This window comes from Protopterus annectens, chromosome 10.part0 (assembly GCF_019279795.1).
Source record: "Protopterus annectens isolate FY-2018-M chromosome 10.part0, PAN1.0, whole genome shotgun sequence".
In the NCBI taxonomy this organism is placed as follows: Eukaryota; Metazoa; Chordata; order Ceratodontiformes; family Protopteridae; genus Protopterus; species Protopterus annectens.
Genome location: NC_056744.1, coordinates 644,740,261 through 644,756,312, shown reverse-complemented (window position 1 = coordinate 644,756,312; position 16,052 = coordinate 644,740,261). Strand labels below are relative to the sequence as shown.

The window sequence follows — 16,052 nt, the reverse complement described above, 5'->3', positions numbered from 1 at the left end:
CACCTGTCTACTATGTAAATGGATATGCAATACCCATTTCAAAAACAGATTCACGAGGTAAAGTAAAAAAAAAAGTGAGGGATTCATGGGCAGACAAGCAGAGATGGTAGACAGGTAAATCTTGACTGAAAAATAGGAACTGAGGATAACGACTCACACAAACACTACAGAGCCAAAGGCATTTCAGCCTTAAAATGGTCTTTGCTCTTGCTTTAGTAAGAACTATAAAACCTTTTCCATTTAGCCATATGTGATTTTCTAGTAGCAATTTTATTTGCCTCCTTTAATACTTGCTGCATTGTCCTCAGAAAAAAGGTACTAAAATTCCATCATCCAGACAGTAAGTTAAAGAAATTGAAGGCTGGAGTACATTAAATAACCCATGTCTTTGAAAAAGTCTATCCTGTGAGGAAAGTTTGTGGTAATTATCCCTGCCATTTGCCAAAGGAGGGAGAACCACTACTGCCCCAGCCAAAAGGGAGTTACTAGTATCATCTTTGCAGAGTTCTTCTAAATCTGTAGAACCCCCCTGCTTATCAGAGTTACGGGTGGAAATGCATATAGGAACATCATTGTCCATAGGAATGAAAAGGCATCTATCTTACGGGCTTTTGTACAAGGAGTTTTGGAGCAGAACTTTTACATTTCTGTTGTGAATGGAGGTGAACATATCGACGTGAAGAGTTCTTCACAGATGAATCAATTCTTGGGAGATCTTTGGGTTCAACTTCCATTCATGGGGGGGGGGGGTCTGTCCTGGTCCTGCTTAGCTTATCTGCTATAGTATTCTGCTCTGATGTTAAGTAACCTGTAGGAAAAGACTGTGTGGAATTGCTAGTTTCCAATTCCACACAAAGTCTGTCAAGGGAGTAGAATCTGGTACCTTGGCTATGTACCACCTCACAGTGGTGTTGTCTGTGATTACCAGAAGAGAGCTTGGAACCCAAAAAAGGTTTAGAGATCCGAAAGCATTTAAGAATGTCATGAGTACTTTGACATTTGTTTCAATTTTCCCTGATGGGTTTACAGTCATTGAACTTTAAGAAGCAGTGAAAAGTCTGATGCATCTGTGGTGACCAAGTGAGTTGGAGCAGGAATGGTAAAAGGGAGACCACGGTTGAGAGAGAGAACTGATTCACCCACCACAGGATCTCCCTTTTGACAAACCCCAGCACTGGGATCTGAAAAGACTGGATGGTGGTGTTGAGCCCAAAATGATTTGAGGAACCACTGGATTTTTCTCAGGTGTAGCCTGGCCAAAGCAATCATGAAAACTGTAGAGACCATGAAATCTAGGATCGTGAGATATTACCTGACAGATTCCAGAGAGACTGAATGGAAATTTCAGACACTCATACTTGTAAAATTCCACTCTGTCCTGAGAGATAAAAGCCATCATGAGAGATGGAGATAAGTGAGAAGGAATTACAGATTTGTCAAGGTTGACATGAAATCAAATAAGAGTAAAAACAAGACACACAGCCAAACCAACTGGTAAAAAAATTACAAGAAATTCCTAACCAAACTAGAGTTTTCACTGTGTGATTCCTTAAAACCTCTCGTCAAAGAGGACGATGGGATATATGCAAATGACCTCTTAAGAACATCAGGTGTTTCAGCTGTACGGCAGTTCTGAATACCCATTACTTTTTTCCAAGTCTGTTAATGAACAAATTCAGGCCAATTAAACCAAGCTCCACTAGCTGTGGACATGCATGTTTCAGTCTTCTTATGACTTCATCAGCACAGCATACGTGGACTGTTTTCTAGCACAGCAAATGTGGATGGTTTGGTTAACCTTTAGAAGCACAGGGCTGTCGTACCCAGCTGATGTCCATAACCATTAAGGTGTCTGCAAAATATCCCATCTAACAGTGGAAAACATTCCACTTATGCGGTTCCCTATTAAATTATCGAACGTTTCAAAGTTTGAATTTGAAAGGCAACGGCCCTGTACGCGCAGAATGGGAAAATTTCCCTTTTCTGCACTGAAGTGCAGTCTTGGAGTTGGTATATTTAAGTAGGGGGGGTGCAGGGATCTTACCTCCCTGCTCAGAGCGTTAAGGTAAGTTTTTTTTCTTTTGTTTTTTTTTTTTTACGTTTTTATCATATATTCGAAGATTCAAGTTTCGTGGATATGTTGTCAAACATATGAGGTTCGAAATTTTGACACTTCAAATATATAATATAGACCCCACTTATGCTGTGCTGATGAAGTCATAAGAATGAAAAATGCATGTACACAGCTAGTGGGGTTTGGCTTTATTGCAACGCTAGGACAACTGCTTATTTCTAGCACACTAAAGTGCAGATTGGTACCTGAGGGTGACCACATGCACTGAATTGCCTTTCCCAGGTAATGCCACCGCCTCAATTGGGAAGCATCCATGGTCAACACGGTCCTGGGCATGGGGGAACAAAAGGAGGGTCTTGAAGAACCTTCAGTGCCTGGAGCCACCAGGTTACATGTTTTGGTGATTTGAATAGGGAAATTCATCGGCTGTCATTTGACTGACCACTCAACTGACAGAGTCCATTGTAGCACCTTCATACAGGATCTTGCAACTGGAACAAGAGCAATTAAAGCAGCCACAGACCCTAGTAGTTGCAAAACTAACTTGGTTGGAGGAGTCTGACAAGATCGTTGTTGCAGGGGTAAATTTTGTTGAGTGGCCAATCTGGTGTGTGGCAGCCTGACTATCTGGATAACTGTATCCACATTAGCACCATGAGCTCCAGGACTTGTGTGGGGGAGAGCTGTGGATTGCCGTAATTGACTGTGATGCCCGGTTTGGAGCAGAGCTGAAGAAGGTAGTCCCTCTCAGATTAGGAGATGCTTGGAGCCAGACATCAAGGTGGGGAAACACCAGAATCTAAGCAATCTCAAGTGAGCTGCAACCACTACCATGCAGCTGGTGAACACCAGGGGGCTGTGGTTAGGACAAAGGGCAGGGCTCAAAACTGAAAATGACTGGCTCCCAGCCGAAAGCACAGAAACCTTCTGGGCTGCCTGTCTATTTTGATATAACACGCATCCTGAAGGTGTACCAAGCACATCCAGTTGTCCTTCTGTAAGAGTGGGAGTATGGACTGAACCATGACCATTTGGAACTTTGAGTGTTTGACAAGCAAATTCAAATGCCTTAGGTCCAAGACTGGCCTGAGGTCCCCTTTCTTCTTTAGCACCAAAAAGAATCTTGAACAAGTTCTGTACCCTTGCTGGTAGCAGTTTTTCAATTTCTAAATGCTGCTGCTTTCCTTTGAGGGGAAAGAAAGAGAGAATGCAATAGCCTCTGGTGATGACTGCACCCAGACTTCTTTGGTGATGGACATCCAGGCTTTTGGGTGCATGAATAAGTGCCCCCAACTGCCTCCAGAGTGCAGCAGTCGGACAACCCTTCAGAAGTGCTGATAAGGTTTCTCAGTGAAGGGACATCTGAAGCCTTGATTCTGTGGGCCTTTTCTGTCATTAGAATTCTCCTCACTGCCTCAGAAGGATCTACCTCCAGAAGTCTGGGAAAACCACTGGGATTTACTGAACCACATCTTCCTGTCCCACTTCTGGTTCCTAGAGAAGGTCCTTTGTGGGATTTAAAAATCACAGGAGGTCCCAAATCTACCCCAGTAGCAGCGAAAGCTACCTGATCTGGGTGGCTAAGAGAATCCCTCTGATCCCTACTTGAAAAAAGTTGGGGTCAAGCTATTCAGTGCCAAGTTTCTGAAAGGAAGAGGCTGCTCCCAGAGTCTCAGAGTTGATCCCCTCCTCCTGGATATGGGGCCTAAGCTTTAGTTCAGAGATCCCTCTAGCTCCAACAGAGTCGGCACCGGCTGGATGACAGAGTACATGGATAAACCATGAAGTCCTGGATCTGAAACATCTGAAATCGGGGGATAGTTCAAAGTAAGAGCAACCATGGGTATCTGTGAAGGTCCAAAGCTCACAGGTCTGACAGAAGTCAGAGCAACTCCCAAGTGAGTTTAGGTCCTGAGGAATTTCCTCATTATTCTCTCCACATCAGCCTCGGATAATCGTCTGGTAGACCTGAAGGAAGATGAAGATTAAGGAGGTCTAGAAGCCTTACTTGTAATCTGGAAGCCATCAGCTCTGCAGAGAAGCTAGGATTCCGTTGAGAAGGATTTTTTGAACAGGTGTGTGACAGATCCAAGGAGGTAGCCGGATCAGAGGTCTGTGTAATTTTAGGAGGTAGAGCCGACAAAGAACGATCAGGGGAATGCTTCGGCCTTGGCTCTTTAGGTTTCTTCTTTGATCTTCTCACCTTTGTCTCCTTTTCAAGTCATCTGCGGGCTTCTTGGCAGACTGAAGTGCTCCAGAAACAGAAGATGAAGAGGGAAGAAGACCTTTAAGAAGAAGCTTGCATTTCCATTCTACTAAAGCCCAGTGATTGAACACTGAGCAAATGTCTCACACTGCATCTAAGCTATGACCAGCGCCTAAGCAATAAACACATTTGTAATGGGCACTGGAATTTGGAATGTTATGCCCACAAGTGACACTTCTTACAGCCTGTTGGCTTGTCAGCAATAGAAAAAAAAAACACACAGTACCATTAAATACCTGCACAGGCAGAGAAAGGGAGTACACATCAGCCATGGCTAACGTTATGAACTTGACATCTGTGTTGCCCATTTTCATTCTTCCTCAAATGATTGATTTCGGATCTGACTCTGCTTCTTTCAGATCCAACTCTCGAGCTCCTCCATGTCAGATTGCCACCCCCAGCAGACAATGGATAATACCTTAAGGAAATTTAAAAATGTATAGATTAAAAAAATAGAACAGGAGCCCAAACAAGGAACAATTCCCAAGGTAATATCCCTTAGGTCTATCCAGTCGCAAAGGGAAGGAGGTTAAGAGGGCGGGAAGTTGAGGAAGAATGAAAATGGACAACACAGATGCAATGTAATAAAACTTTTTTACTTGATGTTGTCATTTTTATTTATTCTTCAACTGATGGGACATAGTCCCCAAGCTAGATGGACCTTGGGTAGTCCTCATGAAAGAATGTTTGACTACTGCAGAGCCAGAAGCAGCTTTATTCCTAAAAACTAAATCCAATTTGTAATGAGCAATAAAGGTATGAGCAGTGGGCCAAGTGGCAGCTGCACAAATGTCATCTATTCAAGTTCTTGACCAAAAGGCTGTGGATACATCCATAGACCTTGTAGAATGAGCTCTAGGCAGGAAAATCCAGCTTTACTACAGACAAAAGATATGCAATCACTTAACTATTTGAGTAACTTTAGAAACTGGCATGCCCAATCTATTAAGTGAGAAGGATACAAATTACTGGTCAGTTTTCAGGAAGTCTTTGGTCTAATGGAGATAAAATCGAAGTTGTCTATGTACATCCAAAAGATGGAACATGTACTCTCCCCTAAGACATTTGGAAAGAAAACTAGGAGGTTAATGACCTGGATGACACTGGAATCAGAAAGTATCTTGGGCAAAAAATGATGGGTTTGTCCATAAGGAAGCCCAGTCTTTGTGGAAAACCAGGTAAGGAGGCTTACAGAAGACAGTCTGGAGTTTGGATACGCATCTAGCTGATATAACAGAAACTAGAAAAATGGTTTTCCCAGACAAAAACTTAAGGTTTGTCTTGGCTGAAGTTTCAAAGGGGCCTTGGGTCAGACTTTGAAGCAAGACAGGTAAATCCCAAGAAGGAGTAGGATCCTCTACTGCAGGCCTAAGAAGAAGGTTTCTTTGAGAAAGGCTTTGGATAATCTAGAAGATCAGGAGGAATTATTTTCACCAAGATGGAAGTTTGAAACGGCAGCCAACTGCACCTTAATGGTAGAAAAACTATCCCCTTCATTACAAATGGACACTAAAAACTGAAGTGCAGCTGGTATAGGGGCAGGAAAAGGGTCAAAATCTCTCTTCAGGGCCTAGACAGCAAATTCCTTCTATTTACTTCTGTAAATCTTCCTAGAAGCAGCATTTTGAGAAGACAAAATATGATGGATCAGGGAGGAAAGTAGCAATCGGTGTAACTGGAGAAACCATGGAGTCAGCATGAGGCCTGTTATGTCTGGGATGACTCATCTCTGCTGCGTGAGGCAGGAGGTCTGGACTGAGGTCCAGTATCCAGGGCAGATGTAGAAGATGAGGCCATAGGAAAGGAAAACAAATCTGACAAAGTCAAAAAGGTGCAATGAGGATAACTTGTACTCTTCAACAAGTATGTTTTCTGTAGAAATTTGGGAATTGGAGGTAATGAGGGGTAAGCACAGAGTAGACTGCAGGGCCAGTCCTGGACTAAAGTATCTCCTGGTGACTCCACCATTGGAAGGACCAGGTCGAAGAACCTGTTGCAGTTTGAGAGAAGAAGGGAAAAGGTAGCAGCACGGCTGGCCCCAATGACGGAAAATTCTCTCCACTTGTGAGGCATCAGAACGAACCTACTTAGGTTGTCTGCAATTATGGTGGCCTTCCCTGGTATGCGGGTTAAGAGAAAGCAGCCAGAAGAGATCGCCCATTGCCACACACTGATTGTTTCTCGACACAGCATGTAAGATCTGATTCCTCTCTGTTTGTTGATGTGCCAGACTACAGACGTATTTTCCATCCAAAAAAGCAATTGTCCAGGAAGGGACAGCGCCCTGAAAGGCCTGCAACACAAGAACTGTTCTGATTTCCAGGATATGCGCCTTGGCCTCTTCTGAGGACCGTGTACTTTGGACTGTCCTTCCCAAGTAGTGTCCCCCCATTCCAGTTGGGCGGGGTCTGTGGTCACTGTGGCTGTGGGCAGGTGAGGAACAAAAGGACATCCTCGAGAAACTTTGTCCAAGTAAAGCCAACAAAGATGATATTTTTTGTAAGACTGTGTGATCTTGACTGGGGCGAATAAAGGCGGTTGAAGAAAAGACCACTGTACCGATGGGAGTCCACTGTAGAATCTGCATGGGAAACCTGGCTAAAGGAACTAGTGTAATAGCTACTGCCATGGATCCCAAGGCTTGTAAGATTAGTTGTGCTGGAACAGAAGGATGCAAGATCACTTTCTTGACCTGTGTGTTGAGGAAGACAGGCTGGAGAGTCACTCAAGATGTAGCAAGGCCAGACCCTAAAGCCTCCAGGAGCACACACTCCTTTTGGGATGGGTTGTCAGACAACCAGACATCTTTTTGCTTTAGGAGTTCAAGTACGTCTCCAGAGGAGACTGCCTCAAGTGGAGATCTGGGGGATCCTTCTACATCGAAGTCACTGTCATCAGTGAGAGATTACCGAGGGAAATCCAAGTGCCTCCTCTTGCATGTTGTCTTCTGAAGGACCTCATCAGTGGGATAGTCTGGTGAGGTACTGGAAGTGAGAGGGGAGTCCTGAGGGACTGACTGGAGACTTGACCAGGTTGGCTGCTCCAGTGGGATAGAAGAATGAGGCTCAGACCTAAGACCTGAAGGTGGTACAGTTATGTCCTTTCTCTAGGCAAACAGAAGGCCTTTTCTACAATCTTGAAGGCAGAGTGCCTAGGGGAGACCAAAGCCAGAAGCAATGAAGCCAAAGTCTCCTGCACCTCCGACCTCTGAATCCATCGAGGCCCTCCACCAGCGGATGGATTCGGACCCGAGCACTCCAGCACCGAAGTGCCAAGGGGCAAGGGTGGCTCCAAAAATTTTGGAGTCTAGATAAGATGCTAACGCTCCGGCTCAAATCCCTCCTGCGCCAAAAGATTCAGAGCCGCATGGCTCAAGGAAGCAGTCAGAGTCTAAGAGCAACCTGTTTTCAGATCCAAAAGGATCAGAGGGCTCTGAAACCACAGACTGGATAAGGAGAAACTAAATGAGGATTGGTAATGGGCCTGGCTCATGGACCCGACAGGAGATGGAAATGCAATTATCCCCATCTGGAACAGCTCCGAGGAATCTCCTCATCATCCTATCCACTTTGGCATCAGACAAGCTCCTTGAGGACCTAAACGAAGAGCTAGTAAATGGCAACCTACAGTGCTTAAATTGAGACTCTTGTAGAAAGGAAGAAAGAAGCGTTTCAAATCCAGAAAGTAACGAGGTGACCAGATGCAAGGAGATTTTGCTTCTGAGGGAGTCTGATCCAATTTCTTTGAAATTTTGGATGGTGGCTCTAAGGATGTAGCCAAAGATGTTGATGGATCCAGAGACCTTTTTCTGGTATCCTTGTTTTTGGAAGCCGAATTAGGCTTGACATTCCTTTGGCTGATTTCTTGGAGGGAGGTTTGAGCAAAGTTGAAACAGAAGAGCAGGAAGGAGGAAGAAGGCCCTTCAAAATTAATTTATTTCTTCTATCAGTTTTACTGAAGCCAGTATATATGGAACATTCAGAATCCAAGTGAATAGCGCCCAAGCAAGACTCAATGTGGGTATCTGAATAGGGAATTTCGTGCCCCACAGGAAATGCATTTTTTAAATCCATTTGACTTGTCTACCATAATACTAGGAGGCAAAAAGTTGTTGTTGTTGTCTTTCGGCTTTCCTGGTTAGGGGTCACCACAGCGGAACTCCGATCCGCTAATGATTGGCAGTAGATTTTCACGGTGCCGAGTTGCCAGCTCGAAGGTACAAGGTCTTAACTCAATGAGAAATAACTGAAAGAAAGAAATAACATTTTATTTACATTTTATATATATATATATATATATATATATATATATATATATATATATATATATATATATATATATATGTGTGTGTGTGTATGTGTGTTTGTGTGTGTCTGTAAAAAAAAAAAATATATATATATATATATATATATATATATATATATATATATATATGTGTATACACACATACACACAAACACACTATACATCTATGGGTACTTCAAATACCCAAAAGCCAAATACAACATGGAGACGAAAATAAAAGTTAAAATGCTGAACTGTGCAAGTATTCCCAGGGCAAGTAAACACTTGCCTAACACTGTAGTATGACACACTCCACTAGCTGAAACCCACCTAGGCAGGGGGCTATATATACCAATGCCGGGATCGAACTACAAAGGGGAAATGGGCATAATTCCCCACATTGGGCAAGTGTTTACCGGCCCTGGAAATACATACGAGGTTCATCATTTTAACTTTCGTTATTTTCATCTCATCCCTGTAGTCTTCGGTGTTTTCAGCTTTTGGGCATTTGAAGTAGACCCATATGTATGTATATGTGTGTGGGTTTTTTTTTTTTTTTTTTTTTAAACACAGAAGATTACAAATGATGGTCTCAAGATGTAGCCTGTAATGGGTAGAAAAGAAAAGGCAAGAAAAGGAAAGCAGAGGTGACAACAATGGTACTCGAGAAAATACTGAAGGTTCAGTAAAAGGAAGAACTTAATGGTTAGAACACCAAAAAACTCTTAAAATTAAGGTAGGACAGGTGAAGAAGTTCAAGTGAAAGTTGAAAATTAAGATGGGAAAACTCACTACTTCATAGAAAAATACACCAGATACATCAAGAGACAGTGGATCTGCTTCTGTAGAGATATGATGGCAAATGAGAACTTATGGGTAAAGTAAGGAGCTTGAGAGTTGGATTTTTGGATTTGAGGATCTGGAAGAAACAACAGAGTCGCATCTGAAACCCATCAGTTGAGAAATGAATGAAAATAACATCAAAGGAGATTGACAGAAAAAGATCCCTGCAATGGTACACAAATATATTAGCACATCCTAGTAGGAAAGAGAGAAAGATAAGAAGGAAGGTGTGAGGTCCAAATGAGAGACAGCCCACTTTTTTTTTTTTGTTTTTAACTTGAAGGGAGGAAAAAACTAAAGGTAAGATTCAAAACAACTCCAACAAGAGTAGGAAACAAGATGGAAAGTTCATCTTACAACAACCTGAGCTGCAGCAACCATGTCTGAACACTGAGAGCAGCAAATAACATCTGAGGTATTGTTGGGGTTCGGAGAGGATTATGGGTAAGAAGAGTACCCTAAGCTATGGATCCCAAGTCTGAAAAGTGGCCAAAGTCTTATCCAAGGTCAGATCCAAAACCCCCTCAGTTGAGTAACAGACCGAAAAGACATCAGATCTTGTACTACTGAAGCTATGGTCTGTGCAAGCAACTTAAAGGGCATATCCTTCAAAGGAACAATTACCCATGCCACAGACTGTGCAGACACCTGCCCTAAAGTTGACTAGGCCTAAGCAACAGCACTGAGACAGATAGTGGCACCGTCAATCCCAACCCCGTCAGTCCAGACTGAAAACCCATCTGATTCTAGAGTCCTGAATCAAGATTCTAAATATTGAGGAATATAAGGCTGATCCCAGCAACTCTAGCACCAGTATCAAACAAGTCAAGTTTGCCACCTAGCAATCAACCTGGGACTTGTAGTTGACAATAGGGTCCACGTAGAAAGCATCAATACCCCTCCTAAAATGGTGCAAGCAGAAGAACCTAGCCTGAGGATGAGCAAAGTCAGTAAGGGCTCAGTAAAAATAAAGTGGAGATGTTGGGAAGCTTTGCAAAGCTGAGGCTCTACCACCCTACCCCCCACAAACAGCAGGGAGTGATGGCCTTGAGTCAAAATTTACTGGGAAACCTCAGTGACAGCCTGTGCAAATGCCTTCAACACCCTGCTTCAGTTAATAACTAGGACAGTGTAGTAGCCGGTATAAATGCCTCCACCAATCTGTTGCTAAGGCAGCATGGTAGGACTCGACAAACTTGAATGAGGAAGGTCTTGGGAAAATGAAGTAAAGATTTCCACATCCAACTAAGATGACATACTGTCTTCCACCACTCTGGTGCAAAACTAACAGGAATACTGGAAACCCAAGAGGGAGGAACAGATTCTCCTGCAATGGGCATTTAAACTCCTCCACCTCTTCTCTTGCTGACTCTGGTGCAAAACTAACAGGAATACTGGAAACCCAAGAGGGAGGAACAGATTCTCCTGCAATGGGCATTTAAACTCCTCCGCCTCTTCTCTTGCTGGCTTTTGAGCTGGACAGCACAAAACACTCATCTACTGTTTTGTCTATCTGGTCTGAGCTCTCTTTTGAGCATCTTATATTCACCCCTGAACTTACCTCGGTGTTTGCCAAGAACAGATTAAACTCTAGGGGTCTGCAATGTCAACCTTAACTTACTGGAGGAGTGCTCTGCAGTCATAGCCGAAGGGTAGACCTTGAAGCCTGATCAACAGTCAAGTGAGCACTTTCTTGCAATTAGTCAAATACAATCAATTTCTTACATCCCTGACTATACTGCTGCTGAAAGAGTCCCATATACCAGTTCGCATTAAAAAGTGTTCCTCCCACAGCACAGACCATGAATAGCAAATTTGTCTCACTGCTCTGCAAAGCAGAATGGAAATAAAAGACCTGAAATGAACACCCAAAAAAATGAGGTACTTCTGAATACATGAACTGGACCAAACAACTGCCCAAGACAAACCAAGTGCTAAAACTACCAAAAGCCCCAAAATGGGTTCTACAGCCAAATGTAAAAGACTTGCAAGATGACAACACAACTGGAAGACCAGTGATACACACCTTTGTTGTGCAAGTCGAGCAAAACTAAACAATGGTCTTAACAGTTGCAAAACACAATATGTACCAAAATGCAGAGTGGGGGGCAGGGGAGTCCATAAAAATTCTTTAATATGTTTTGACAAAAAACATTAACAATGAGCTGACCTCAAGTGGTCAACATGCAGATAATTGTACCCTCAAGGTTAAATCACCAAATAAAAAATAGTAAAAGGAATTTAAATACAAACAAATGCAGCCTGGTGGCATCTTTAAGATAGACATGCCAGTTGGAATAAAACGGATTTACCCATGATATGCTGCCTGGCTATCCAATTCTTACAAGTTTAAAGCCTTATAGTTTATTTACACACTGCATACCTCTCAACTGTACATATTTTTGCAGAATGCCCAGATTTTTGCCTCATAGTTTTGGACCGGTTTTCATAAAATTGTGGTTTTCTGGCCAATTAGTGGTAAATCATTAAAGACTGAAGTTCAAAAATAATGACAGACATTTGAGTTTCAAACTTCATACCGTTCAGCAAATTCATGCTAATTAAAAAACTGCCATTCTATCAACTTTCAGCGTTTGTAAGAGCAATATTTAAAAACTGTCGTTATTTTGGGGCCTTTGTTCCACTTTTATTTATGCCTTTGTCCAGATTTCTTGCTCTAAGAGACTGAGCGGTATGGTGCAGAGTTCTTAAATCCTGTTGGTCTTAGTCCAATTACTCAAGTAAGATGTACCTGCTCATTGCAAATGTTTGTTTATGGCTAAAGCTCACAGATGGACAATACTCGCCTACAGCTACAGTCTGGTTGTCTTGCTTATGGGCAATAGAATGCATTGCTATAGCCATTCTGCTTAAAATCTAGAAAGGACAGCAGAGCAATCACACAAACTAGGACAATGAGACAGTTCAGTTCAAAAACAATGAACAACTGCTGAGACATGTAAGACATGATGAACATAACTTGGCAGACATGATCTTTTAACTACCTGAATATTACTGACTTCAGTTTACCTTCCACTGAAGAAGACAGCTCAGAAATATACAGCCTGTATCTCACTCAGCACATGGATGTTCACTTAAGTGCACTTTGTATTGCACTTGTGAGCAATGAATTTCAAATGTCAGATTTCTTACTTTTTCATTCCAACATGGACCTGTGTACTCCATTACTGTCCTATCACAATGATCCATCATCACATGTAAAGGACTGCATGATGTGCAGTTTTCTTGTCAAGAACAAAAGATAATGAAAGGAACCTATCCAGATCTGTACCTTGACATACCTCTGTTATAGCAACAAATTCTTTTGCAGGGTTTTTAATTTGTGATCGTATCACTGCTGGAGAATTGTGTATCGACATTTATCACTGCAAAGTCAGTTGCATATTCTATTACCAAAGCCTTAAGAAACAGACAGTAATGCAGTGAAAGAAAACTGTGACAATAAATGGTATAACTCACATTGTCATTTGGAAAGGAATGAAGGTGGAAGTTGCTTCCTAATTCACCGTCATCTCGTGGAGTGCCTGGAGGATTACTAATGCCGCTTATGTTATTTGGAGAATTCTGTAAGTAAATTAAAATAGAACTTAGATGCCTTATGAAATGCATGTGTGTATACACAACATACTACTTTTGTCTTTTCTTCACATACACACTAGAACACAGATCAGGAAGCAGGTAACCTTCTTTTGTGGTACCTTTAACTTAAGATGTAATTAAGTAATGTTATTTGTCTTGGTTCACTTACCAAAGTCAAACAAAGCAACAACTCCTCATGTGGACATGAGTGAACTATAACTTTAGCACCACCCCAATAAATTTTTCTGCACCAATTATGGTTTTTTTTTTTTTTTTTTAAAGGATACATGCAGCATTTGCTGAAGCTGCGGTGGTGGTGCTGTGGTAGCATTGTCGCCTCACAGTCAGACATTGCTCGTTCGATTCTCAGTTAGAGCGTCTTCTGTGTGGCGACATGCGTGAATGGGCGTGCCTTCGTTGAAAGTTGTGCGTTAGGCCCGGCAAGCCAACACGTAAAAATCTACTGCCATTCATTAGCGGACCAGAGTTCTGCTGTGGCCACCCCTAACCGGGAAAAGCCGAAAGACACAAACAAACATGCAGCATTTGCTGACATTACACTACTGTCTCACAGACCAGATCAAGCAGCAGTGTGGACGATACAGTAGATAAATAAATTACAGTAATGTCTGATAACATTCATTTGGCATTCTGCTTGTACTGTAAATGGTTAGCAGAAGATGGACAGTATAGTCATGAAAAAAAATCCACTGAAGTGAATGGTGCCATATTAGGCTTTATATTCTGGGAACATCTGCGAGAAATGCAAATGGTATATGTTGAACACTCAACTTTTATGAAATGAATAACAAATCTGGTAGAACTACTATACAGCCATGCTGTTCTCACTTTAATGGAAAAGTCAGAAAAATTGCCTTAACATTTTTCAGCTTCTTAAAATTAAAGTTATATACTTACCAAAACAAATCAGTAAGAATATCTCTTTCCAGAAAGCTCTGGAGCTGATGAAGCAGCTACCAGGACTGCTCAGCAGATAAAATCTTAACTGCAGAGGATGCATTTAAATTAATCAGTTGCTGGCATTTTGTTTCTTCTCCACAGAACAAGCAGGAGACCATCCTGGATGGATAGATTTTCACAGGCAACTGAGATTATATTTGAACAGAAAACACATCAGGAAATCTATGCAAATGTTTGTGGTCTTTGGATAAAAGAAAAGAAGGTTGCCTGTACATAGACCATTTTTAAGTGGACAGCATACTGGAGTTACTTCTGCCATACATTCCATGGAAAAAGCCTGCAGAGGAGAATATCAGATCTCAATCTACCAGGAACCTGAGATACAAACACTGCCGTCTCTAAAAAGAATTAGCGCACAATATATCCTCGGGAGCAGCTACTTGGTCCTCTGTCTACACTTTTTCCAAGCATTATAAACTGAATCTGATCTCCTGGGCTAGGCAAAATTCACCCCTGCCATTCGGCTTGGTATGTTGCCCTTTTCCACTACAACATTTCCAAAATCCCTAACTGCAAAGACTGCCAGCTCTGACAACCTTCCCTGTTGTTAATGACTGCAGCAGTGAAACACCAAAACTTTACATAACAGAAGATATTATGGTCACTGCTGCAGTTCAGGTTCCCATAAACCACCACCTCTGAAACGGGAATGCTTAGGAATACGGGTGAGTAAATACACCTTTTTCCCCTTTTCCTTATATTTAGACTATATAATCTATTGCTCCATTCACTTTTATTCAGGTACCACAGGAGGGCAAGATTTTCATCCTGGCCATCCTAGTAATCTGGCCTTCCTGGAACCATAAGGTTCACTAGCTGTGGATTTCCAACTTGTAAAGTTGGGAGGCAAGAAAGAAGTACAGTTGTGTACACTTAACATAAATACAGATGTTCGAATCTATTCACTGTTGCAGTCATCACACTTGGGTTGATTCCCAAAGCTGAAGAAAGGGTGGAGGCAGTCAAGAAGAGTTGGGGCTGGCTAGTATGCCCTGCAGGACTGCTGTTGCAAAACTCGCCCTGGATTTGGAAAAGATAGGCAGGTGGTAATGCTTGGTGAATGTGTGTACAGAACCTCCAGGTAACAGGTTCAAGGATGTCCCTGGTAGGGACTCCCCTGAGGAATGCTGCAGAGGCAGACGTTGCCCTAGTGGAATGTATTCTGACCCCCTGAGGGATTGGTTTCCCATGGAGCTTGTAGAAGAAATGGATGCAGTGTGCTATCCATTTGGAAATTGTTTTAAAATGGCCTAGCCCTCTGCCCCTGGTGCAAAGCTGACTAGTAACTGGTCAGATGTCCTGAAGGACTTAGTCCTATCAAGATAGAATCTGAGCTGTCTGTGCGCATCCAAGGAGTGCAGGATCCTTTCCTTTATTTTGAGGATTAGGGAAGAAGGTTGGCAAATGGATAGATTGGTTGAGAGCCACACTGGACACCACTTTAGGCATGAAGGAAGGGTTAGTCCTGAGGGAAACCCTGTCAGCCTGGAAAATAATGAAGGGTTCCACAGCCATAAGTGCTTGTAGCTCAGACAATCTTCTAGCTGAAGTGATGGCCAGAAGCAAGGCTGTTTTCCAAGACAGGAATTTTAACTCTGCTGACCCTGTAGGGTCAAAGGGGGGTAGCGTGAGCTTTCCAAGTACAAAGTTAAGCTCCCAAGCAGGGGTGGGTGCTCTCCTTGGTGGCCTTAAGTTGTTTGCCCCTCTCATGAACTGTTTGACAAGAGGGTGAGAGAAGAGAGGTGGCTCAGTGTTGTAATGAGTCAACATGGCAAAGGCATGGATCTTAATGGAGGAGAAGGATAGGCCTATGTGGAGTAGGTCTGCAAGGTAATCCAGGATTAGAGGTAAGGATGGCAGTGCTGTGTCCTCTCCTTTAGACTGAGTCCAGGAACAATACCTTTTCCACTTAGCATAGGATTTCATTGTACTGGGTCTTCTGGCTTCAAGAATGACATCCAGCACCTGCTTGCTTAGGTTGGTCACTGGGGGAGAATTTAAGGA

General features: G+C 42.5%; 1 protein-coding gene across 1 annotated transcript in view; it reads right to left on the bottom strand.

Moving 5' to 3' along the window:
• SSBP3 (single stranded DNA binding protein 3) overlaps positions 1–16,052 on the bottom strand; it is a 687,989-nt gene that overhangs the window by 117,831 nt on the left and 554,106 nt on the right. Inside the window, exon 16 of the mRNA XM_044085486.1 lies at positions 12,948–13,052. Within this exon, the coding sequence (XP_043941421.1) occupies positions 12,948–13,052 (105 nt within the window). The remainder of the gene's footprint in view (positions 1–12,947; positions 13,053–16,052) is intronic.